Below are 23,806 nucleotides of genomic sequence, written 5' to 3' on the forward strand. Positions count from 1 at the left end.
AGAGCTTTCTTCACTCCATCCTCTTCCTCTCCCACTGTCCACTGGAAGCTGGAGTGTGTTTATCCCCAAGAGTGATACCCTGTCAGTGCCTGTCCCACGCTCTGGCTGAGTAGTTGTCTTAGTGTGTAGGTGTCCAAAACTCCATGCCGCTGGGGAGGAACGTTTCCTGAAGTGAAACGTACAAAGTGGGAGGAAAGGGAAATGAGAAAACCACTTCTAACGGAAAGCGGGCGTGCACTCGGAGTGTTTGGCTCCCCCCCCCCCCCATCCTCACTCTGCCCGGCTCGCCACGCTCCCATCCCAGGGGAAATGAGGGAGTTGCCGGGTAGGTCCCCTGCTCTTTCACTAGCCTGCCAATCGGAACTGCCCCCGAAATTGTGCGGGCTTGACCGGGGCAGGCCTCTGCTACTCCTCCCCGAGAGCCCAACCCCTCTCCCTCTGCCACACGCCCTCCAGCTCTCAGGCCGCTCCCGCGCCGCAGACCCCGTCCTTCGCCCCTTTGGGCCGAGCCTCACCCCGCCCGCCGCCGAGGCTCCAGATGGCTGCTCCTCGCGTCGGGCTCGGGGCCCCCAGACGCCGCCCAGAAGCAGCCGGCGGTCTCTCCCCCCCTCCCAGCTGCTGCGGCCGCGACGGGGACCGAGCGCTCTGCGACGAGGGCAGGCTCCTCCGCAGGCGCCCCCGCAGGCTCGGGTCGGGGCGGCCGTGCGCAGCCGGGGGGCGCCGGAGCCGTGCGCGCGGGGACCGAGCCCTGCAGGCCCAGGTGAGGAAGCCGAGGCGGAGGGTGCGGGAACGAAGGCGGAGCCTGACCACTCTCACAGCGCCCTCCACCCCCCTGTCCGCCGACCTCCCTTCCCGCACCACCTCCCGGCGCCCCGCGCCGCAGGCCGAGCAGTGGCTGGACCCGAGCACCGCAGGCCGGCGGGGAGCGGCCGCGCAGCCGCCAGGAGGGGGCGCCCAGCGCCCCTGAGCCGGGGCTGTGAGGCGGGCTCTGCCCAGGAGCCGGCCGCAGCCCAGTGAGAGGCGGTCTCGGCCGGAAGGGTGCCCCCTTCTGCCGGAGAGCGGTAATGCGCACCAGCTGTGACCCGCTTCCCCAAGCTCGCCTCTTCCTACCCTCCTCTCCTTTCCTATTTGCTTCTCTTTTTTCTTGCTTGCCTTCCTATTCTCCGTGTCCCTCCTAACACTCTGGAACTTTCCACGCCTTCCCCCGCCCCTTCCCTGGCTCGGGAAGGGTCTGTCCGCCCACTGGGGCGTGACGGGAAGGGGCATGCATCTCACACCTCACGCCTAAGCTCCGGCTCCTCTCCACAGACGCTTCTCTGAGTGCCCGCGTAGGCAGCCCTGAGACGGGCGGCTCGGCGGCTCGCGGGGTTGTGGTCTTTCTCGTACAGGCACGTGCCGGTGAGAGACGCGTTCGCGGCAGCGCTTCCCCCCACCCCCACCCCCGCAAGCAGTTCGGAATTCAATCCTCTTGGAGGACGCATGTGTGAAATGCAGACGCTTGGTACTGGGCTCCTTTCATCCGCCCAAAAGTCAGGCCACTCGAGGGCATCTTCCCTTTACACATATCCCTAAACACCAAAAGCCTATCTCCCTCTCCCGGGAGATTCTCACTTTCTCCTCCAAAGCAGTTTTGCGGGCGGGGGGGGGGGGGGGGCACGAAAAGGCCAGGCGCCGGGCGTCGGCGCGCATCTGAGGTACTCTAATCCCCCGCGTTCTGGCGCGTGCCCACAGACCCTCTGCACGCCCCTGCCCTGCGGTCCTTGGGCATTAGACCCCCCAGAGCGCGTTCCCTAAGCTCCCAGCACAAATCCCCTCGGAAACATTAATCACAACCACCAGTGAATGCAAAATGTGTGCCCGTGCCGGGTCTGCTTTTTAATCCCGAATGTAATTCTGGAAAGCAGCATCAGAAAGGGGTTTTATTAATCCCTTCCACGAACAAATACAATCTCTGACCTACTAGACTTGTTTTCCTGAAATTTCACGAAGAGTTGGTCTGACTAGAGGAATGCTCAAAAATAAGAAAACTGTGAGAAACTTGAGGGGCATTAATGCAATACTGTGGTGCACTTCAGCCAAAAGGCGCACCGACTGGGGAGTGGAATCACCGGTCAGGGGTCCTGAAATTCTCCAGGGTGCAGCAGCAGGAGGAGGAGGTGGGTGAGGGCCGGTGAAGGCAGGCACCTAAGGAGGCTGGGAGAGGAAACCCAGTTCTCTTTCTTCCACAGGCTTGCAACCCAAGTGACCTAATCTGGCGGCTGCCTCCTTATGAAGGCGCTAGGGCTGGCAGAGGGGGTACACAGAGGTCAGGGTTTGACACTCCCCCTCCCCAGGCCTGTTCCTCACACTTGAGATTTCACCATCATATTCAATTAATCATATTTCCCTTCTCCCATTTTGTTCAAACCTATCTTCCAGTCCTTCATAATCATAATTTGCACCATTGCCTTTTATCTGTGATTAATTAGGAAATCGAAAAAGATGGTGAAGGGTCGGGCCAATAAATTAGCCTCAGGGATGGAGATGCAGACAGACGGATGGGGTTGTATGGGTGAGTACTGCCAACGGAGCCTGGTGGGGGCTGCCTCCAGCTGGGCAGGAAAGGGTTGAGAAAAGGCGCTGGGTGTCGGCTGAGTGGAGCGTCTGCTCTGAAATAACCCCAGTGGGTACAAGCAAAGACTTCTCACCGTACTAAGTGGAGAGTCTCCCGTGATTTTTAGCTTTTCTGTTTGTGCAGGAAAAAAAAAAAAAAACAAAAGAGAGCAAGAGAGAGGAAAGGATTTGGGTGGGGTGAGAGTAGGACTCCTATTTCTGTCAAAGAGGCCTCTCTCCTGGCAGATGAACAGATTTAAAGCAGGGTGTTTTTAGGCTGGGGTCTATTTCTTCCCAAGATTGATACGTTAGATTTACTTTCGGATCCTTTCCTTCCCTCTCCACTTGCCTACTCGTCTGAGGGAGAGTGAGAGGAATGGAAGAAGATAGGGAGGGGGAGAGAGAAAGAAAAAGATTTGGAGATTCTATTATTATGATCACATCATAACTCCCTGGCCAAAGAGAAATGCTTGTAACACAGAGTCCCTCCCTGCTCTGGCAGAGGCGCAGGACGGTTTAGTATTCTTTTCTCCCTCCATGAAATCGATCACGCTTCCCAGACAGCTGAAGTAGGGCACTTTGCCACTCTTCACAGCTTCGCCCCAGCCTCTTTAGCTTTCAATTGAAAACCAATTAAAGGTTTCTATAAATCTGTTAGCTCCCCTTTTATCTGGGGACCCCTGATGCATGCGATACTGCCCTTTAGATGCCTCTTCCGTGTTTTGTTTTACAATTGTTGTATCAATATAATGCGGCCTTTCTTCTCCTGTCTCTATAGATACAGATACACAAGGAAAACCAAAGCTATTCAGTCTCCTCATTTGTCCAGCAGCCTCACAGTGGTGCCCTTTCTCTGCTGCTGCTTTCCCTGCTTCGGGAGCAGCAGTTATGGTAGAAGCAGATGGCTACTGATTGGGGGAGCTTTGTGGCTCTAATACTGAATACTTTATGGAAAAGGACTTTATCATGCTTCGCTGGGCAGAGGAACAAGGGGGTGAGATTTATGGCCAGGAAAAATAAATCTTTTCCAAGTTGTGGCTCCTTCTCACCAGTTGTCTCTTTTGCTGGTGGTGAGGGGGGGGAGGTGGTACTACTGAAGAATTGGTTTTATTTTATTCTCTTTTCTACTAATAGCACTTTTTTAGTCAGAGTCTGAGGGGAGAGCAGACTAAGAGCTAGAAGTTTATGGCATAACTTGGGTGACCATTGCTGCATGAGCATTCTCTGTCCTGTGTGTGTGTGTGGGGGGGGGGGGTAAAATAGAAGGGTATAGTCTTGAACGTTGTCTGGGGCCAGTTTTCCCGGATGTCCTGTTAGTTCCTGGGTAAAACATCATCCTCCATTATCCTATTATCTATAGAGAACAAAAAGGAATGTAAGTGCTCCCATCCGAAAAATCAGAGAAGGTCACCGGTATTGAAGAAGTGGGGCCCTGATGAGACATAGGGTGATGTAGGTATGCTCCTCTACTCTGAAAGAGTCTGAGCTGCAAGGATGATTAGGGTATGTCTGTGAATGTCAGTTTTTGGACTCCTAATAGAATTTTCAAGCTTAGAAGATTATACAGACTCCCAACACTGCACTGAAGGTTTAATTCACCCCAGGATAATTGACCCTTACATCTTTTTTCTTACCTTCACCGGAGTTTTACTTCTCAAGAGTCAGATATGCCCTATATCTGTTGCAGGAATGCATTCCTCCTGCATATGCAGAAGTCTGCACCCCCTTCCCCCTTCTATTCCCAAAACCTGTCCCCTAGAGCAGTGCCACCCTCTCTTCCATCTCCCCTTTACAGCTTCCCCTCCTAGGGGCCATGACTAAAGACACAGAAATGCTCCCAACATGCCTACTGGCAGCCAGGCACAGAGACATGGAAGCCAGTTCCAATCCTGGTTCTCCCATTCCACTTCAGACAGACTCCCTGTCTCCTTAATATTTGGAATGACATTTTCTAGTCAAGAAACTTTTGTTCAGAATCTTTCATGCTGTATGCTCCTTTTTCCTGCCTTTCCTATTCTTTTTCCTTTACCTTGTCCCTAGAAACTGAAGCGGAAAGGCTAGAAGGAAAGACATGGGGCATCCAGAAGTGTCCTCTAACTTTCTGCCACAAGCTAGTTCTTTCCAATTCTGCAGGCACTGTCACCCCACGTAGCCACACACACCTTTGTGCATTGTTTCTCTTTCAAGAGGAGAAAAAGTGGAGCAGGAAAACCTAGACTTAGAACTGACATTTACCTAGGTTTCAAAGTGGCAGACATTGAGATGCCTTAAATAATTAACTGTTTGGGCTCCTATAGTGTGTTAGACCGAAAGCTCTTCCAGGCTTACTGCATATAATTATGACCCTTTGAGTTAAACGTTATTCCCTAGTTCACCGATCCCCTTACTTCACAGGAAACCGAAGCACAGAGAGGCTAGCTCACCCAAGCAAGTAGGCCAGCTGGAATCTGAACCCAGGGTAGTTCTTACAATGCCCGTAGCCACGGGGTCACTGAGATAAATGTTTCCTCTGCCGTCTTACAAATGAGGAAACTAGAGTTCAGAGAGGTCGGGTGATTTGCCCAAAGACACACAGCCAGCCGACTGCACATCTGGGCGTTTGAACATTACGTATTCAGGATCCCGAATTCGGGGCTCTCAACCACCGCCTCTCGAATCCTTCACAAGGAAGAGCAATAAGGACCGCCTCCCCCGCCCCCCAACTGACCTCTGCTACGGAGCACCTGTCTGGCGGGAGATTCGCAAAGCTTGAGGCCCTAGGCGTGGGCAAACGTAACACGCCCGCTCCGGGCTGCGGAAACCGGGAAACCGCGTGGGGGCGCGGAAGGAAGCTCCGCCCGTCAGCCCGGGCCTCCGACGGGGCTCCGTCGGCCGTGCGGCCCACAATGCTCCGCGCGCAGCCCGCGTGCGGGCGTCGGGGGCGGGGCCAAAGGTAGGCGACGTGAGAACGTGCGCTGCGCTGCTCGCTGCTCGCTGCTCGAAGCCTGGGCGCCGCTGCCCGCCTCACTCAGCGCTGGGACTGCCTGTGTAGGCGAGGGCCTGCGCTGCCCCCTCCGCCCCCGGCCGCCCGCTGCGGAGCCGCCCCCTGCGAGGTAGAGGAGGGGCGGGGCGCTCGGAGGTCCTGAGCCCCGTCAGGGCGGCGGCCTGGTTCCCCAGGTTTCTCTGGCCACCGCCTTCACCTCCGTGCCCCGCGTGCGCGGTGGCACTGCCCTGACTTCCGGGCGTTCCTGACGTGGCGCCGCTGTCAATTCTAAGGGAAGGACTCTGGGAGATGAGGACTAGAAGTCTAATCGGCCTCCTGGCACAAAACTGCTGCCTCTCCCGAAATGAAGAGGGGAGGAAGGAGTAGGGATTGCCGCCTGTGCTTGGAGCATTCTGCTCCCTTTGGCAGTAGAAGGGATCCCTGAACATCTGAACACGTTCTTCCTGCTTCCTTTGTCGTCCAGTACCTTCTGGTTTCCCTAGAAACTTTGAGAAATCCTTTAGCCTTCACTGAGTGGCTTCGAAAGCGAGGGCACAATACAATTCCCAGCTTTTCTAAAAAGGAGAAGCGAAGGCAGTGCCAACAACGGTAGGGATCCGTATTTACTAGGTGCCAGGCATTGTTCTCTGCACATGCTAGATACCACCTCACGCCGCACGACGACTCTATGAAGAGAATTTCCTTTACCACTCCTGCTCCTCGGTTCTGGGATGAAGGCCTGAAGCACGGACCGGTTAAACTACCTGCCCGGGCGTCAGGGGCCAGGATTCAAACCCAGGGAGTTTAGTTCCCCGGGTTGAATTGGGGTGTGAACCTGACTTGTAGGGTCAGTTCTCCAGACATCTGAGTCAGAAGGAGGTTCCCTCATAAAGGCATTAAGACCTCTCTGGGATGCACAAGGCTGAAATAATACTAACCCCAGCTCTTGGAAGCAATCCCTTACCATCTGCTCAGGAACTGGCTTTCCTAAACGCGTTCACCCTCGTTTTCAGTCCTCGCTGCGACCCGGAAGGCAGCTCTTTCCAGCCTTAGTTTGCTGAGGAGAAAAACCAAGCCTGGGAGAGGTGACTTGCAGTCCAGCACGTAAAAGATGAGAACATAGGCCCACACCTCTGGGAAGGGGGCGGTGTGGACTTACTGCAAGAGGACCTGTGAAGGGGCTGGGGAGGAGGAGGGTAGTCGTGCTGATGGAGGTGGTGGTGGTGGTGGTGGTAAAAAATCAATCAAGCAATCAACCAAAGCATCGCTGCTCCCTGAAGCCCAGCCCTCAGGAAAGTGGCGCTCAGCACTCAGCAGGAGACAGAAGTTGGTAATAATTCTGGGAGGCGGCAGGAGGCTGCAGAACGTGGGAAACGTGGCACTTCCTCTCTGCTTAGTCCGAGGAGTATGGGGAGCACTCCTCGTGGCCTCTTCTCCCCCCCCCCCGCCCCCCCAGGTTTAAGGTTTGCTTTGGCTGCTTCTAAAAGAGGCAACCTCTCTGAAGTTGGCTAGTCTTGTTCTGCCCAGGTCCTGTCTAGTGTTGGGTCTCTACACTTTGGTGACTCATCCCAAACGTAGTGGGAGCTGTATCTGCCCCTGGTGATACCGTGATACCCAGAGGAAACCTCCTTAGTCTCTCCCAGGGAGACCTCATTAGCTCACATACCCACATTGAAGCCCATCACTGTTATTTGGCCTTGTCTGCACTCTTTGTCACTGAACTCTTTACTGAAACATCAACACCAGGGACTCCAGACATTAGAAATTGCCTGTAGCATATATAAGAATGGAACCAGCCATACTCTCAGTACATTGACTTTTCCCAAGATATTTTCACATATTCAGATGAGTCCCACTTATCTAGAAACATTAACTTCCTAGGGCCTCAGGTAAACTGAGTCTAAAATTTAGATAACAGTCTGAGGCATCTGATCACACATACAAGGTAGTAGATACTCAAATCATGTGGGAAATATATTCTTTAGAATGCTATTCAGTTTTGCTCCTCTAGGAACAATTACTCTTCTATAGGACTTCACACAAACTATTTTCTCAAAACCATCCTACATGAAAACATGCAACAAGGAGCACTGACTACTCTATAAACATGGAGCCAAGAAAAATGACAGTCTTGAAAGTTTTTTTAAAGTGCTACCTGAACATTATTCACTCCCAACCTGCTTAAACATGCACACGCACATGCACACACACACACACACACACACACACACATTAAAGGACCATACCTGGTTAGGTTTAAAAATTGTTCAGACCTAAACTGAATTCTAGGTCTTCAGGAAATCTCAACATCCGGGTCTCTATATTCAGTATGTTTTTTTTTCTTGGAATTTTGTGAATAATTTATTTGATATTTCTGGATATTATTTATTTTTTAAAATTTGAATTTTCCTCAGAACTTTAGAAGAGATTATAAATTATATCTTGGTTACCTTTATATTAAATTACCAGAAGACTATTGAATCAATCTGGGAACTGGCTTTCCAGTCAGCAAGTTCAAGAGAACAAATGTAACTTTCCTCTTGCCTGTTATTTCTGACTTCTTTTATGGTGAAAAATTTATATTTAGATTTATAGCCGGCTGGACTCAGTTTAGATGATCCCAATTTTGTTGGCAACATCCAAAGCATCATAGTCAGGAGCCAGTGGAACATATGCTTTCTTCTCTCCATCAGGCCTGATCAAGGTGTTGACCTTCACAGCCTGTTTGATCGGGTGCTTATTGCCCTTGACATCCACAATGAACACAAGTGTGTTGTTGTCACAAGTGTGTATTTTCTTCATGGCTGACTCAGTAGTTAGGGGGAACTTGATGATGGCATAGTGATGCAGCTTGTTTCTGGGGGGGGGATCTCTTTCAAGGATATTTGGGCTGCCTTGGGAGAGACGAAGAGTCTTGGATCATTGGAATGTAGGTGACGTGTGGATCTTCTTTTTTTGTGTGACTGTGCACGCCTTTCAGCACCGCTTTCTTAGCTTTCTTACCTTTGCTTTGGCTCCGGCTTTGGGAGGGCAGGGGTTTCCTTCACCTTCTGCACCATCTTTGTGAAAGGGCATTTCTGACATTTTTATAATGTATATACAGTAGTATTGTTTATAGTAGTCATGCAGTTACTATTGTTTGTAACAAGTTGATCTGTGAATTCTCTGAGAGACCACTTTTTCAGTTAGAATTGAAGAAAGACTTACATGGGTAGCTTATAAGTGCTTATGAAAATCCACTAAAAGTTATAGGCTTTCCATATGATGCTTGGGGAGACATTTCCTCATGAATGCTAGATTAATATGCCTGGATTAAATCATGAGACACTTGCAGTTCACTTGAATTGAAATCATTAAAGATGGTTTGCAATCAAAAAGTCCAATATGTGATATGATCAGGGGAGTAGGTTAGGTATGAGAGCATAGTTTGTGAAGAAATCAAACTATATTTTCAAGTCTCTAACAAAGCAATATGAATCACTGGTGCTGTGGTTGGTTACTGATTGATATCTATTCTCTCAAATCCTTTTCATTTTTTTTTTCTTTTCTGCCTCTCTTTTCCTCAGGGAAAATCAGATATCTGTCTCTCTCTTCAGCCTTCAGGAAAGTATGCCATGGACAAATTCCAAGCTAGAAAGTCCTGGGCATGTGTGCACTCTCCCTAGACTCCCTCCCCAGGAGAGGAATGCTCTATGCTGCTCATCCTCCAGCAGCCCAATTTAAAAGCAAAGTCCATACCTCAGAGTGAACTAGCTGGGATCAGATGCTAGGTAGTCTTCCTATTATGAATCCAGTGTATGTCAATCAGCACCTATCTTTTTAACACAGGAATTATACACAGCCTAAAATGGAGAGAAAAAGAGGTAGAACTCAAGTACTGTTTGGATGATGTCCCTTCTCCTGCCTGTGTAAAGAAATTTGATGTAGAACCTCTCAACTTGGTGACATTCCTAAGGCCTAGAGACAGTCTTCTTAAAATCTAATGCTCTCTCCTATTTGAAACTGGGGATAGCCCTTGGTCCCTAGTTGCCCTGAAAGCCTGACTCAGAGGGTGAGGAAGCTCTGGGTGGCTGACTGTGGCCCTTACATTTCCTTCTGTCCACCCTACTCCTCTGGCTGAGTCTTATTCAGGAGCTGTGGTGTCTGAGTCTGGGAAGAACATTCTAACCTCCAGATCTGACAAAACCAGGATATTCCCTGCCAGCTCTCTAGATATTGTATAGAGAGTAGCATAAAAGCTGGGAGAATCTAAGGGGTCAGGATGCTGGATAGTGGATCTGTGGTTCACAGGTCACACTTAAACAGGTGACAATGAGACATTGATCAGATTTGTGGTAGTTGTCTTCAGTATCACCTCAGTTTGCTAGGCCTGCCGGAAGTCATACTCAAAAGCCATTAAGTCAGTTAACTACAGCTCCCATCCAGGAGAGGAAATGAACTACACAGTCTTCAAAGATGATCCAGCTCACAGCTAAACTCCCAAAAGAAGGGTGAGTGGAACTTGAGATTCCTCATTGAGAAAGTTATAAACTTGAGAAAGGTAGGTTATAATCATAAAGGCAATCATTGTAGTACAGCAGCAGCATTAAAAACTGCTAGCATTTATTGAGAAACAGGAAAAGCTGAAGCAAGAACAATGTGAATCAGGAGTAATGGTCCCTGAACTTGGGAGACTGGGGTCCCTTTTCCCAGACTCCAAAATTATCCATCCTTTGAGAGTCTGGCTATCCCAGGACCAACCCAAGGAAACATTCACTTATTTATCACTGGATGAACCAACTGTAATACTTAGGCAAGGAATAGACCCAAACTGAGATTGCCATGCTCCCTTCCCTGTAAACTTTTATCCAGCTCAGCAAGGCTGTCCCTTATTGTCTCCAAATTATCCCTTAGAAAGTTTCTTATTCTCTAAGAAAGTTTCACTTCTCCAAGGTGCAATGCAACAACCCTCTGTGAAGTTCCATTCTTTACCTCCCCCAACCTTCAGGGCACCATCCAGAGACTCCCTATGTGACATTAATAAGCTTAGGAAAAAGCCTCCACACACTGTTTCATTGGCCATCCTCTTGTCTTCCAGTGCATTCTCTCTTTCACCATGAGTTGCTTTTCTTTCTTTCTTTCTTTCTTTCTTTCTTTCTTTCTTTCTTTCATTTTCAGTTGGACAGCTGAGGCTTTGCTGGTGTAGAGCTTTGGAAGTAGGATGAGAGGGGGATGAACCATGACCTGGAAAGGAAGAGAGAAAGAAAAACAATGTATTTTCATTCTTAAAGGGTAATGATTCTTCTAAATAAGTTATTCTTCAAGATTTCACCAGCATCCTATCACAGAAATTGAGGTATTTAGGCCTCACTTCTCTACCCTGGGAGGAAAAGGGCATTCCCATTCTAATACTCACTAAGAATCAGATTTCTTTTCTTACCCTTTCTCCACCCTCTCACTTAGTTCATAAAAGGCACCACCTTGGGAATCATTCATCAATCTCTCTCCAGCCTTCTCTTTCCAAACAATACCGCAGTTGTCTACATGTGGATTTTTTTTTTTTTTTACCATAACTGCACGAAGCCTTGCTAAAGTGGAGCAAGGTGAACATACTCCACTCTTCATTGTTATCTCCCTAATCATTTAATTGGAAATAAAATCCCAGGGAAAAGAGCTCCAAATATAAACCCATTGTTCCATGTGAACCAGATAAAACTATTGACTGAGATGCATTTTTATAGTACTGTTTGAAACTGAATAAAAATGCCTCAATTCTTCATTTAGTATCAGTGAATTCCGGTAAGGAATAATGCAGAGTGATTTCAAAGTAGTTTATGTACCATTTTAGCCCATAAATTTCTAGAGAAATAAAAGTAATTTGTATATTTTCTTTATATCCTATTAATAATAGTCATTAAGATCATTTATATTACCAGGGAAATGTGCATCACCTAAAATACTGGAAAACCCTAAAAGTAGGAATGTCAAGCTTAATCTTACCCATACTTGTTTTTTGTTATAGCAGTCATTCAATACATTAGACAAAGAGTTGGTTTGTATTCATAGAATGTTAGAAATTCTTTTATTTGGTGTTTTTACCTGAAATCAGTAGGGGAAATCTTAATCAGGGGGCAGAAAAGAGAAACAGTAAATATCTGATGGCCAGACTCTCAATATATCTCTCCCCTCACTGATGTATAGGATCTTACCTATTTTCTTGCTTGGGATTTGGAAGGGTCAAACTCCTCCACCCCCAACTTAGGTATCAGAAGCATTTTTAATTTTATACAATCTGGAGTCTATGTTTCAGAACCTCAAAGGAGACAATGTAAGTGTCCTGTGTATTTAAGAAAAGAAAGGCCAGGGGAAAGAAAAATGTGTCCCATTTAAAGTTTAAGGTTATCTAAATGCCCACACTCTGGAGTGGATGCTTTTATATTTATGATATGTAGGAGTATTTTTTTAAGTGGCTTAAATGGACTGATAACTTTTCTTGGGAAAGGCAAACTCTCTATTCTCTAAATCACAATCTCTAATTCCATTAAACTGTTGAACAGAGGATTGCTCTGTTCAACAGTTTAATGGAATTAAGGTTATAGGCACTGCACACACACTGTTGCTCTATCGGGCTGTAGTTTCTAGGGGACCTCAACTCTCTTATGGCTAATTCTTTATCTTCACTTGCTGTTGTTTACACCTGTGCCTCTTCTGCCCCTTCTTTTTCCTTTCCTTCTCTGAATTCACTTAAGTGACCACTATTTTTCATCCCTGCGGGTTATTTTTCAGATGTTTGAGGCAATTCTTTTGACGTTTCTAATTCTCCCACCCTTTCTTGAAACAAGTGATGGGGGGTGGGAATACTTTCTTGTGAGAGAGAGAGAGAGCACGGATGTATGAATGAAGCATCCAATCATCAGACAAGTAGTGGCTAAAACACTCCAAGATTCTTATATACAGACATGTGAGAGTCCTCAGCATTGACCTTTGGTCGGAATTGCCCTTTGGCAAATAAAAGTGTTCATATATGTATAAAGAGAAATGATAGGTTAAGATGAAGACAATTGCAGTTTAAGAAGCTTTGAAAAGTTAGTAGCTAACCTGGAAATGGAGAGAAAATTGCCCTCTTCTTCCCTAATAAATGGGGATTTTGCAACCCTTCTTTTGCGGAATCCCGGTTTACACCGAGGCAGCAGGTCCGTCTGATCAGAAAAACTTGAAACATACGTGGGGACGTGGGAGCTAACCAGGACTGGCTGAAAATAAAGAGAGAGAAACAGAGAAAGAGAGAGAGAGAAATCAAGAAGAGAACTCAGGTAGCGGGATATTACTCCCACATTTTTATTTCTGCTCAGCAAAATCCTTCCTTGGCCTCCTTGGACTGCGGGCGCGGCGAGGAAGAGCGCCCCTCGCTGCCCCACTGGGTTCCGGAGGGCGGGGCGTCTCACAGTTGCGAGGGGATCAAACCAACACTGTGCACAACTTTTCCTTCTAAGCCGCTCCTTGCCAACCCCCAAACCACTCACCTTATTTCAACACTGGATAAAAACGAGACTGTCTCCTCCTTAAGTCATGGTTCTGCTCCGTCCACTTCAGCGGGCTACACAATACGATTTATCCTGAAGCTAAGATTGTCCTCTTCAAAGAAGTGGTGGTGTGGGTGGGGCTAAGAGAGTGGAGCCGGCTACACACTTAAAGGTCTTTCTTTCCTTAGGAGTTGAAAGGCGAAAAAGAACCCAGAGATTCCCCAGCGAAAATGTGTTGCGGCCCCTGTTGAAGGAGTCAACTTCCAGGCTGTTAAAAGTCTTCAAGTCATTAGCATCAGCTGCTGCACTAGAGGGGCAAGCCAGCGCCTCTAAGTGGCTTAGCGCACAAACGAGGCTCCCGAGACTCCCGCGCAACGCCTTCCGCTCTTCCACCACCGCCTGGATGTAAATTGCTCTCTGGAGCCCATCTTGGTAATAATTTTTACTTTGCCCCCCTCTGAGGTCTTAGAATACGGCTGCCCCCAACATGGGACCTCCTCGGGGACTACGAGCAACGCACCTGGCAGAGAGCGGAAAGGCAGGAACATCTCGAGTCTAGTAACCTGGGTTCTTGCCACCCACCTCCTCTCACCCTTCCCTCGCCCAGGTACTCAAGTTCTGGGACCAGATGACCCCAGTAAATCCCCTGCCGAGGTCAGGCGGCATCCTTGCTCCATCCTCCTCACCCCATCTCTGGGTCCCAGGGAAGACTGAGCCAAGTTCTCACCAAAGCGCATCCTTTCTGAATCTCGCTTGGAAGGGCTGGGTAGGGTGAACGCTCTAAGAGAGAGAGCTGGCGCCGGCTTATCACCCTCAGGCTACTGGCTGCGCAAATCAGCGGTGGCTCACAGGCCAGGGAATCCCTCTAGGCTAATCTGCAACCCACCCCCACCCCCACCCCTTTCCTGAACTCAGACTCGAGAACTGCGCACCGGCTCCGAGGGCGCGCTGGATGGCCAGCTCTCTGCCAGAGGTTCTCCAAGTGCCAAGAGAAACGGAGAAAGGTCTGCTCCAGTTCTTTTGGTACTTCCCTTTCCGACCCCGAAACGGATTTCCCCCTCCTCGCAGTCCCAGAGGGCGGAAGCTTTAGGAGGAGACGGGCCGGGCCGCGCTCAGGGAGGCTTTGCCACTTGGGGAAGGTGCTCAGGACCTGCGGGGCGCGGGCAGGCCAGAGAGACCGCTGCGAGGCAGGCGGCGCCGGAGGGAGCGCCCAGCCCAGCAAAGAGTTAAAGGGAGGGGACGTGGGCTGTCACGCGTCATTGGGCAGATTATGTGCAGCAAACAAAAAGTGTGTGTCTGCGTGCCAGTCAGTCACTGCATCGGGTCCATCTGTACAACTCTCTCCGCGCGCTCTCGCTGTCTCGCTCTTACTCTCCCCTCATCTCTCCAACCCCATCTCTCCATCTCTCTCTCTCTCTCTCTCTCTCTCTCTCTCTCTCTCCTTCTCCCTTTCCTTCTCCCTCCCCCTCTCCTCTCTAGGCACAGCCTACGAGACCGCTACACCAACACCTCTTGACATGGAAATGCACTGATACAATAGGCAAAAGAAACACTCGCTCGCATCTCTCGGTTCCAGTGGCCTTATCTGGGCGATTCGCTCCTGACCTTATCGCCGGTAAGTCTGTGCTTTGCCGTGGGAGGGGGGTGGGGAGGAAGGCAGGCTTGGTAGGGAGAGTGGACAATTTTGTCTTCCGTCTCGTCATCAACCAGGAGAGAGGGGAACAGAATTGTTGAGGGGATCTCTCTACTGGCAATAGGATCATACAAAGGGAGGAGCGGGTGGGGATCACTTTGCGAGAGAAGCAAGCGACGGGGGAGCGCGCGGCCGCCAGACAATGCCTGCCTCCGGGGAGGGCGGGCGGCCGGCGGCAGCGACGGGCAGTGGGCGAGCCCAGCGGGCTCTGGGAGGATCCCTCGGGCGGCGGGAGCCGGGGCCTGCGGCGGGCTGCGGCGCTCCGAAGGGCTGGGCGGCGGAGGCGTCCGCACGCCGGTGGGCGAGCTCGGGCTCCCGGCCCGCGGTATCGCGGCCCGCTCGGGGCTCGTGGCGGCCGCCGCGGCGACGCGAACCCCTCTCCGCGCGGCGTAGCGAGGATCTTTTCACCGTATTGTTAGGTAGAACCGCATTTTAATGATTGCGTCCCTGCTGTCGCCCGAAGTGACGGGGCGACCTCCCGGCACAATGAAACGCTTGTGTGAAAGAGACTTTTAAAGGGAAGAGAGAAATTGAGGCATAAAATGCTGAATTGAGGAAACTGAAAAGGAGAGAATAGGAATCCACTGAAAAGGAGATGAGAGGTTCTGAAGGGTTGTGTTATTTTTTCTTTTGACGTATTTAAATTTGCAATTAGAGATCAGAAAGGCTACTTTGTGTGGGGGTAAAAATACCCAGAGATAGAGGCTGTAATATAATAAAGTAAGTTTCTACTTTATGGATATTTTCTCTTATTTCTGTCTGGCAGAAAGAAACAGCTCAATACTTGACATTTGGAGGATGTAGCAGAGTGAATGGAAAAAGAGACTGACCAAAGTTTTATGCTCTGTTAGCTGGAAAAGAGGGGGGGGGGAGCTCTACCTTGTAATCACATTTGCAAGATTAATTGGTTAATAGACATTAAGATAAAAATGGACATTACTAATATTATTCCATAATGAACAGCTTCTCAAGAAAAGAATTAGGTCTACTCTTTCCTGCTACTTAATTTATACAAAGCATACATAAATTACTGCCTATCGCCCCGTTACTAGGGAAAACCCAACTTGGGGGAGTCTTTTAATCAGTCAGAGTTAACAATGCAGTTTGTTCAAAGCCAGTTTAAAATTTAAATACCTGTTTTGTTTTTTTTTAAATAACAAGTTTGTAAGGGTGTCCAGTGGTATAGGAAAAAAAAAATGTCTGTGACAGCTTAATAGAGCCCTCCATCAAGGTATTAAACATTCTAAATTGCTGTGGATTAAATAGTCAGGGAGCCCACAGAGGTCTACCCAAGTGGGGCTGCCCTCTCTTGCCCACACAGAGTCATATGTGGGGGAGTGAGAACACACCAGTCACTACACATGCAGTATTTCAATCAGGGGACACTTCAGGCCTGCCCTGTACCTGCTCACTTCATGAGGCACATGCAACTCAATCCACCCCCTTGTATAACAAGGTAACTGGGATTCACCCTCATCCATAAATAAGCATGTCGAGAAAAAAAATAATTACCTCTGCTTGCTGCTTTTAATTAAAGCCTCGGAGGGACAGTCTTGGATTATGGTAATGAACAGACATAGGTCCGTAGGCTGCAGAGAAAGGTTAGCCGACACAGAATCAGTGGCCCTGACACTCTACTTGAAATCCATTCTCCATGCTCCGCTGTCTCTGCCTGCTTATTAAGGCTGCTCCCCTCTTTGGAAGAAAGAAAAAAATCAACTCCTGGGCACCCAGTTCAATACATAAGAAGAGAGGAGAGGAGCTTTCTCCCAAGGGTTGGAAGTTTCTTTCAGTCAGAAAAGTCTATAGGCTAGTAAGAAAAAAAAAAAAAAATCCTATTGTTCTCCCCTACCCTTATTCCCCAAATCCTGGCCCATCCTCCCTTAAGGTAATGCAGAAAAGTGGTCTGTCTTTCCTAGCCCCGTTTTCCTTCTCAAAAGCGGTCAGCTCTGAGCTCCCACGATTCCAATTATTTTTAAAAGGCGGCAGGGGGCGGCGGGGGGAGTATTCCTCAGTTGGCATTTTCAAGATATGCCAGATTTAATCTGCCACTGGCTTTATTTTTGCAAAAAGTAGGCAAATTCAAGAAAAATAATGTCTAATAGCTGAAATGTTCTGCTTGGATTCATAGAGGCAAAAGGAGTATAAACAAGGAGTAATATGTTGTTTCCTTGTCCTGTGTATCTGTCACCAGTGATGGAGGATTCAGGCATCCAGCGAGGCATCTGGGATGGAGATGCGAAGGCTGTCCAGCAATGCCTGACAGATATTTTTACCAGTGTTTACACCACCTGCGACATCCCTGAGAATGCTATATTCGGTCCCTGCATCCTGAGCCATACTTCCCTGTATGACAGCATAGCTTTCATAGCTCTCAAGTCCACGGACAAGAGAACAGTCCCCTATATCTTCCGGGTAAGTCTTGGCCAGTGCTGCATAGGGTATGAGGGTAATCCCATGTTGAAAACTGACCAAGGGTCGTTCTATTGACAAGCTGAGAACTCTTCTGAATGTAGAAAGTGAAAAAATGTGAGACATCCTATATCACACGTGAAAAATAGAAAAGGAAAATTAAATTCAAATTATTGTCAACTGATTTCTGGAATAAATGACAAAATTTGATTTTGAATGCCAGGTATATCTAAATTGCTGCCTCAGTTCTGGGCTTTCCTGGTGATGAACACAACTTCCTTAACTCTTTGAGAGATTTCAACTAGGGTAGAAGCCAATTGCATGCTAAATACTTTCTGTAAGTACTTTTATTACAAGAATTGAGTGCATTTGTGTTCCAAAGGCTTTCCTTTCCCCTAAATGTTACTCTTTCTAGGAAGCTAGCTAGTGCCCAGAATTTGTATTTAATGAAAATGTTAATGATTTGACAATAAAATATCATTAAATTCATATGTTTGAGTTTCAAGATATAAGCCTTCCCGCTTTCTATTCTTTTTATTTTTTTTAAGTCTATTTATTCACGAGAGACACACAGAGAGAGGCAGAGACACCCGCAGAGGGAGAAGCAGGTTTCATGCATGGAGCTGGATGAGGGACTGGATCCTGGGACTCCGGGATCACCCCTTGAGCCGAAGGCAGGTGCTCAGCCGCTGAGCCACCCAGACACCCTCTCTTCTTCTTCTTTTTTCACAAAGAAAAACTATTAATTGTTTAATGCAAAATTAGGAAGATGAATGGATGCCACAGAATAATTTCTAAGATCTAAGCTTGCTTTTTTAACTTCCGAAGCAAACAAAATTCCTCACACTTTTGTAATGTGGGATAACTTAGAAGTGAATTCTCAAGAGGTTAATACGAATTTGATTGTAAGGAGAAATTTCCTTATTTGATATTCAACCAATAAATGAAACCCAAGCTTAATCTATATGATTGATACAGTGTTTCAAAGGACAGCTATCTTGTCTGCTGGTTACAAACACAAAGATGGATGCCAACTTAAGTCATGGTTAAGCTTGATCTCAGATAATTCTTTGGAGAAGAATTTCAAAAAGGAAATGGTCCTGGTTCCCCTGGCTTCATACCCTCACGAGAGTCTCCCTCCTCCCACCTCCCTACCCTCTTGTATCCTTTTTTTTTTCTAAACTGTAGGTAGACACCTCAGCGGCAAATGGTTCTTCAGAAGGTCTAATGTGGCTGCGACTCGTCCAATCAGCCAGAGATAAAGAGGAGCAGAACCTTGAAGCCTATATAAAAAACGGACAGCTGTTTTACCGCTCTCTCCGCAGGATTGCCAAAGACGAGGAGTTACTAGTTTGGTATGGGAAAGAACTGACTGAGTTACTCTTGCTCTGCCCCTCTAGATCCCACAGCAAAATGAATGGTAGGTTGGCTCGAGACCTGCGACGGGGCCCTTGACTAGCGGGGGAGACATAGGGGGGGGGGGGGCTCACTCTGGTGCACTGGCGCCAGTCCTCCCTTAGGGCATCTGCTGGAAGGGGAGGTATAGTCTGGAATGAAGCCAGGACAGATAGATGAGAATAAATCCGGGGGGGGGGGGGGACACTTGGCGTGATTACTGCACTCCCCTCAAATGAGGGGGGAAAGTTAGCTCAGGTCGGACAGGATACTTTTGTAGGCGCTCAGGTCCTGAAAAATGGAAGGTGGATTTTTACAGAGGGTGATGGCAAACTGGTATGGAGACGATGCTTAATAATCGTGTGGTGTGCGTGTGTGTGCGCGCGCGCACGCGTGTGTGTGTGTGTGTGTGTGCGTGCGCGTGTGTTTGGTGTTTTCTCACTAAGCAGGGTCATCCCCTTACACATGCCTGGAATGCAGCCAACGTTTCCAGTTTGAGTTCCCCTATGTGGCGCATTTGCGCTTCCGCTGCCCCAAGAGACTTCACAGCGCTGATGCCAGCCCCCAGGAAGAGCAAGGCGGCGGCGTGGGCGCCAAGGATCACGGGGGCGGGGGCGGGGGCGGGGGCAAGGACCAGCCGCAGCAGCAGCAGCAGCAACAAGAGACACCCTTGGGCCCCGGCCCCAAGTTCGGCAAAGCCGGCCCCATCCACCACTACCCGGCCCCCTCCCCCGAGGGCAGTAACCAGCCTGCGGCCGGCGGCGGTGGCGCCAAGCCCTCCACGGACTTTCACAACCTGGCCCGGGAGCTCGAAAACTCGGGGGGAGGCAACAGCTGCTCCCCGGTCCGGAGCCTCGGCAGCGGCGGCGGCCACCAGGAGGCGGAGCTGAGTCCCGACGGCAACGCCAGCGGCGGCGGCAAGGGGAAGAGGAAGTTCCCGGAGGAGGCGGCGGAGGGCGGCGGCGGCGGCGGCGGCGGCGGGCTGGCGGGGGGCCGGGGTCGCTTCGCCGAGCGGCCCCTGCCCGCCTCCAAGGAGGACCTGGTGTGCACGCCGCAGCAGTTCCGCGCCTCGGGCAGCTACTTCAGCCTGGAAGAGAACGGCCGCCTTTTCGCGCCGCCCAGCCCCGAGACGGGCGAGGCGAAGCGCAGCGCCTTCGTGGAGGTGAAGAAGGCGGCCCGGGCGGCGGGTCTGCAGGAGGACGCGGCCGCCGACGGCGGGGGCGCGGCCGCCGACGACCAGGACGCGGGCGGCGGCGGCTCCTCCACGCCCGTGGCCGCTTCGCCGGGGGGCGCAGACAAGCTGCTGGCCCCGCGGCCTGGGGGCGCGCTGCCCAGCCGGCTGGAGGGCGGCAGCCCGGCGCGCGGCAGCGCCTTCACCTCGGTGCCGCAGCTGGGCGGCGCGGGCGGCACGGGCGCGGGCGGCGCGGGCGCGGGGGCGGCGGGCGGCGGCGCGGGCGGCGGCCAGGGCGCCGCCTCGGACGAGCGCAAGAGCGCCTTCTCGCAGCCGGCGCGCTCCTTCTCGCAGCTGCCCCCGCTGGTGCTGGGCCAGAAGCTGAGCGCGCTCGAGCCGTGCCACCCCGGCGACGGCGTGGGCCCCGCCAGACTCTACCCCGCCGCCACCGACCCTCTGGCCGCGAAGCTCCAGGGGGCCGCGGACCTGAACGGAGGGTGCGGGGCCCTGCCGGGCGGCGGCGGCGGCCTGCCCAAACAGAACCCCTTCCTCTACGCCACCGCCTTCTGGCCCAAGAGCTCGGCGGCGGCGGCGGCGGCGGCGGCGGCCGCGGGGCCCCTGCAGCTGCAGCTGCCCTCGGCGCTCACGCTGCTGCCGCCCTCCTTCACCTCGCTGTGTCTGCCCGCGCAGAACTGGTGCGCCAAGTGCAATGCCTCCTTCCGCATGACCTCCGACCTGGTGTACCACATGCGGTCGCACCACAAAAAGGAGTACGCCATGGAGCCCTTAGTGAAGCGGCGGCGGGAGGAGAAACTCAAGTGCCCCATTTGCAATGAGTCCTTCAGGGAGCGCCACCACCTCTCCAGGCACATGACCTCGCATAATTGACCCGGAAAGGACCCTAGATTTCCACGCGCGTACACTCACAACCGAGCCACCTATGGGGAAAACACGCGAGGACATCCACCACCTCCTCGTGACCTGAAACACTGCGCCCGGAGACAGACAGGAACACACACGCGCCACCCCAACCTTTGCATCTACATGTTTACCTGGGACCCACACCACACCACACCACACCACACGCACACGCACGCACAAGACAGGATGGTGGATTTTTGATTGGGTGGGTTGTTCGAGGGGTTTTCTTTTGAATGCACGCATTTTCACTTTCCAAAAATAAAGGTACATTTTTTAAAATGTCATATATTGCAACATATTGATGCATTTGTCATACGTTTCTACTTAAATTATTAAGCACTTACGGTTTAGATGTAATAATTATATGTAAGGGCAAAATTTATTTTAGATATAAAGTAAAGGAGGAGGGTGAGATGCTTTCTGCATTTCTTGATGACAGTTTGTGTTCTTACAAAAATAAATAAAATGAAGAAAAAGGGGTCACCATTCAATTTAAGTTTCCAGGGGGAAGTGCATGTATCATGAAATGATTATGGACTTCAATGAAGAATGTCATCATTATGTAAATATGTATTTCCTTTTAATACAAAGTGTAATTTTGTGCCAGTGAAATGGAGTCTGAATAGTTATGTGTTTCTTTTATCCCTGGAAAGATTTATTAAACTTTATAGATTATCCAGGTATGTTGGATGCTTTGACAATAAATGACTATTTTCTTCAAAGCAATTATGTGGAAAGTGTTATATTGTAGCTAAGGGCTACACTTTGAGTAGATACTATCTAGTTTCACTGAATCTCTGGAAAGAAGAGAGGGGTAATAAACCTTGTCCCACATACATTTATTGTCTCTAAGCCAATATGGAACCTAAAAGTGAGAGGACAAAGTTTGATTATTGTTTATAAAATCTTTAGCGGGAAAGTATTGGGCTTCCTCATCATAGGGCAGATCATTTAGACAAAGATGCCTGTGGTGAAGCCAACCTGTCTGTGGGATGTCAGCATTCTTTTCAGCAGCAGGATAGTTAGCATCTTCACAAGTAGCCAGAGACCATTTTCGGGCCTTGATCAGAAAAGCTAAATGAGAAGCCCACTTTAATTCTACCGTGATACCTACATGGAGGAGTATTCTATGCTCTGGAACTCTTCAGCATTCTGTCGTTATCCATGAAGAGATCCAATGGGGAGTTTCTTTAGAAACCAAGGTGAAATGACCATGATACTCTATGTATTGTTGGGCCCAGCCTTCCTTCTAAAGGCTTGAGCAGCTGCGCGGGCTCTGGAAAAAACCCCTGTCCTACAGCATGAACCTGATAATTTTCCTCCTCTTCCTGTTCCTCCTCTTATGGAAAGTCTTTCTGTACTCTTCATATACTGACAACAATTCTTAGTTAAGTTGTTCAGCAACCATTAGGTGCAAAACCATAAACATGTGATCCTTTGGGTCTTACAGTAGCATGTACTTAGTCCATTCTCTTCAGAGTCATTCTATAAATGCTTTACTAATAGACACTACCCTGATTTATCTATCACAGGAGGTTATTCTTTCCCATTTTTTCCCCTCCACATCTTGCCAGTGCTCTACTGGAAGGAGGGCAGAAGGAGGACACTTGTGAGAAAGTCTGAAATGGGGAACTTGCACACTGTCTCAATGATGGCATTCAATGGTTTCCCCTCTAAAAGGATTGTAAAACCTTCATTATCTTAAGGCGACTGCAAAACAAGTTACAATTAGGGCATGGAGCAAGTCAAGACCAAGGGTAGGGCAAAGAGATGTGACCCCCGCCTGGTGAAAAAGTAGGTTGACTTAATCATCTAAGGGCTTTCTCTGTTACATTTCTCTGAGGCCTACTCTCAGTTTTCCTAGGCAACAGTTCAATGATCTGAAACACTAATCCCCAGCAAAGTGGAATGAGAATGGTCCAAAATTTCAGTTTTAACTGATCTTCATGACCGACATCACTCTGTGTCATTACTGGCATCATTTGATTTAGCTGCATTTTGGTTTTCTCATCTATACAATAAGTGAGACAGATTCTGCTATCTTTAAACTCCCCAGCACTGGGGAATGGTTTTTTGCAATGGGCTACTCAGGACCCAATTAAATCTAAAATGAGATGTATGGAGAAAATACCGAGATTGGTCATGAAGTAAATTTGATGGCAAGAAGTAAGAAAGATATTTGGGGGCAAATGAAAGATGGACTTAAGAGAGCCTTAAATCACAATGCTTGAGAGGCCAACTAAATTGTCCATACCTGGGATACTACTGAATCTCTGGAGCAAAAGTGTCTTTAAAAGCAGTCAACCAACCAACAACACAGGTTGCTTGGGCCTAACTTTCCAAAATAAGCAAACAAACAAACAAAATCGCCAAAACTTCAATGTCCCTATGTTTCCGTCCCAATTGTCCAGAATCTCCTCTTCACTAGGTGGCTTCGTCCTGTTGGGGTTTCAGAGATGAACTTAGATCTAGAAAAAAGTAAGCAGATGATCCTTTTTGTAAAGCTTGGAATCATATAATTTGAAGGATAGTAGGCGATTTCCCTGGTGTTTTCTTTTGTATGGCCATTAACTTAATCACACAATCAGGAAGAAAGACTAATCTTGGCTCAGCTACTGCCCAGACAATCCCCATAGGTAGGTGTGTTGTGGCAGACACTTTAGGGCTAGGCCCCTGTGCTGATTAATCAGCCCACAAGACCTTTTTGGTGGAAATTAGTAGGGTAAGGGTGCCCAGAGCTAGTTTTGCCTTCAGCCAAGGCAAACTGAAATGTTTTGTTGTAATGCTGCCTTTTCAAGCTTTCGGATGTATCTTAACTCTCTCCATGTCTGAATGTTCTCAGATGAGACTCTCTAGGATTCCATAACTCCACCCACCTACCCAGCTAACCGAGGTCGCTGGCTGAGGCCGCGGCCATGGATGTCTGCACACACCTGCGGAGGTAACAAGGTCACAGGGTTATGCAGATTTGCAGCTGTCTTGGTCAGGTGAAGTCTAGACTGGTGGCCTGAGCTCACAGCCCGGTAGCCGCCGGGGGTAAAGACTGGGAAAATGGAAAACCAACGGGTTGCCGCTCTAGCATTTGCTGTGTCTCAGTCGGGGCAGAATGCCTCGGCCTACCGGGTGCCTAGCGCCTTCGGTCTCCAAGCGTGCTCCCC

The 23,806-nt window shown here is 49.4% G+C and overlaps 2 protein-coding genes across 4 annotated transcripts; both read left to right on the plus strand.

Annotated features, from left to right (window-relative positions):
* Window positions 1-296: 296 nt before the first annotated feature.
* Window positions 297-3,611, plus strand: LOC121492405 (translation initiation factor IF-2-like). Its single transcript, XM_041757638.1, has 4 exons — window positions 297-325; window positions 457-760; window positions 2,469-2,551; window positions 3,371-3,611. The coding sequence occupies exons 1-4, from the start codon at window positions 310-312 to the stop codon at window positions 3,502-3,504; spliced, it is 537 nt and encodes a 178-aa protein (XP_041613572.1). The 5' UTR covers window positions 297-309; the 3' UTR covers window positions 3,505-3,611.
* A 9,739-nt stretch (window positions 3,612-13,350) lies between these two features.
* Window positions 13,351-21,368, plus strand: PRDM8 (PR/SET domain 8). 3 transcript variants are annotated; one of them, XM_041757635.1, is made up of 6 exons: window positions 13,448-13,488; window positions 13,972-14,060; window positions 14,536-14,671; window positions 16,944-17,164; window positions 18,350-18,581; window positions 19,003-21,368. In XM_041757635.1, the coding sequence occupies exons 4-6, from the start codon at window positions 16,946-16,948 to the stop codon at window positions 20,613-20,615; spliced, it is 2,064 nt and encodes a 687-aa protein (XP_041613569.1). In that variant the 5' UTR covers window positions 13,448-13,488; window positions 13,972-14,060; window positions 14,536-14,671; window positions 16,944-16,945; the 3' UTR covers window positions 20,616-21,368. The 3 variants fall into 3 exon arrangements, with proteins under 3 accessions (XP_041613570.1, XP_041613569.1, XP_041613571.1); XM_041757636.1 differs by lacking the exon at window positions 13,972-14,060 and having other exon boundaries at window positions 13,351-13,488; XM_041757637.1 differs by lacking the exons at window positions 13,448-13,488; window positions 13,972-14,060 and having other exon boundaries at window positions 14,127-14,671; window positions 19,006-21,368.
* The last annotated feature ends 2,438 nt before the right edge of the window (window positions 21,369-23,806 follow it).

Source organism: Vulpes lagopus, chromosome 6 (genome assembly GCF_018345385.1).
Source record: "Vulpes lagopus strain Blue_001 chromosome 6, ASM1834538v1, whole genome shotgun sequence".
NCBI lineage: Eukaryota > Metazoa > Chordata > Mammalia > Carnivora > Canidae > Vulpes > Vulpes lagopus.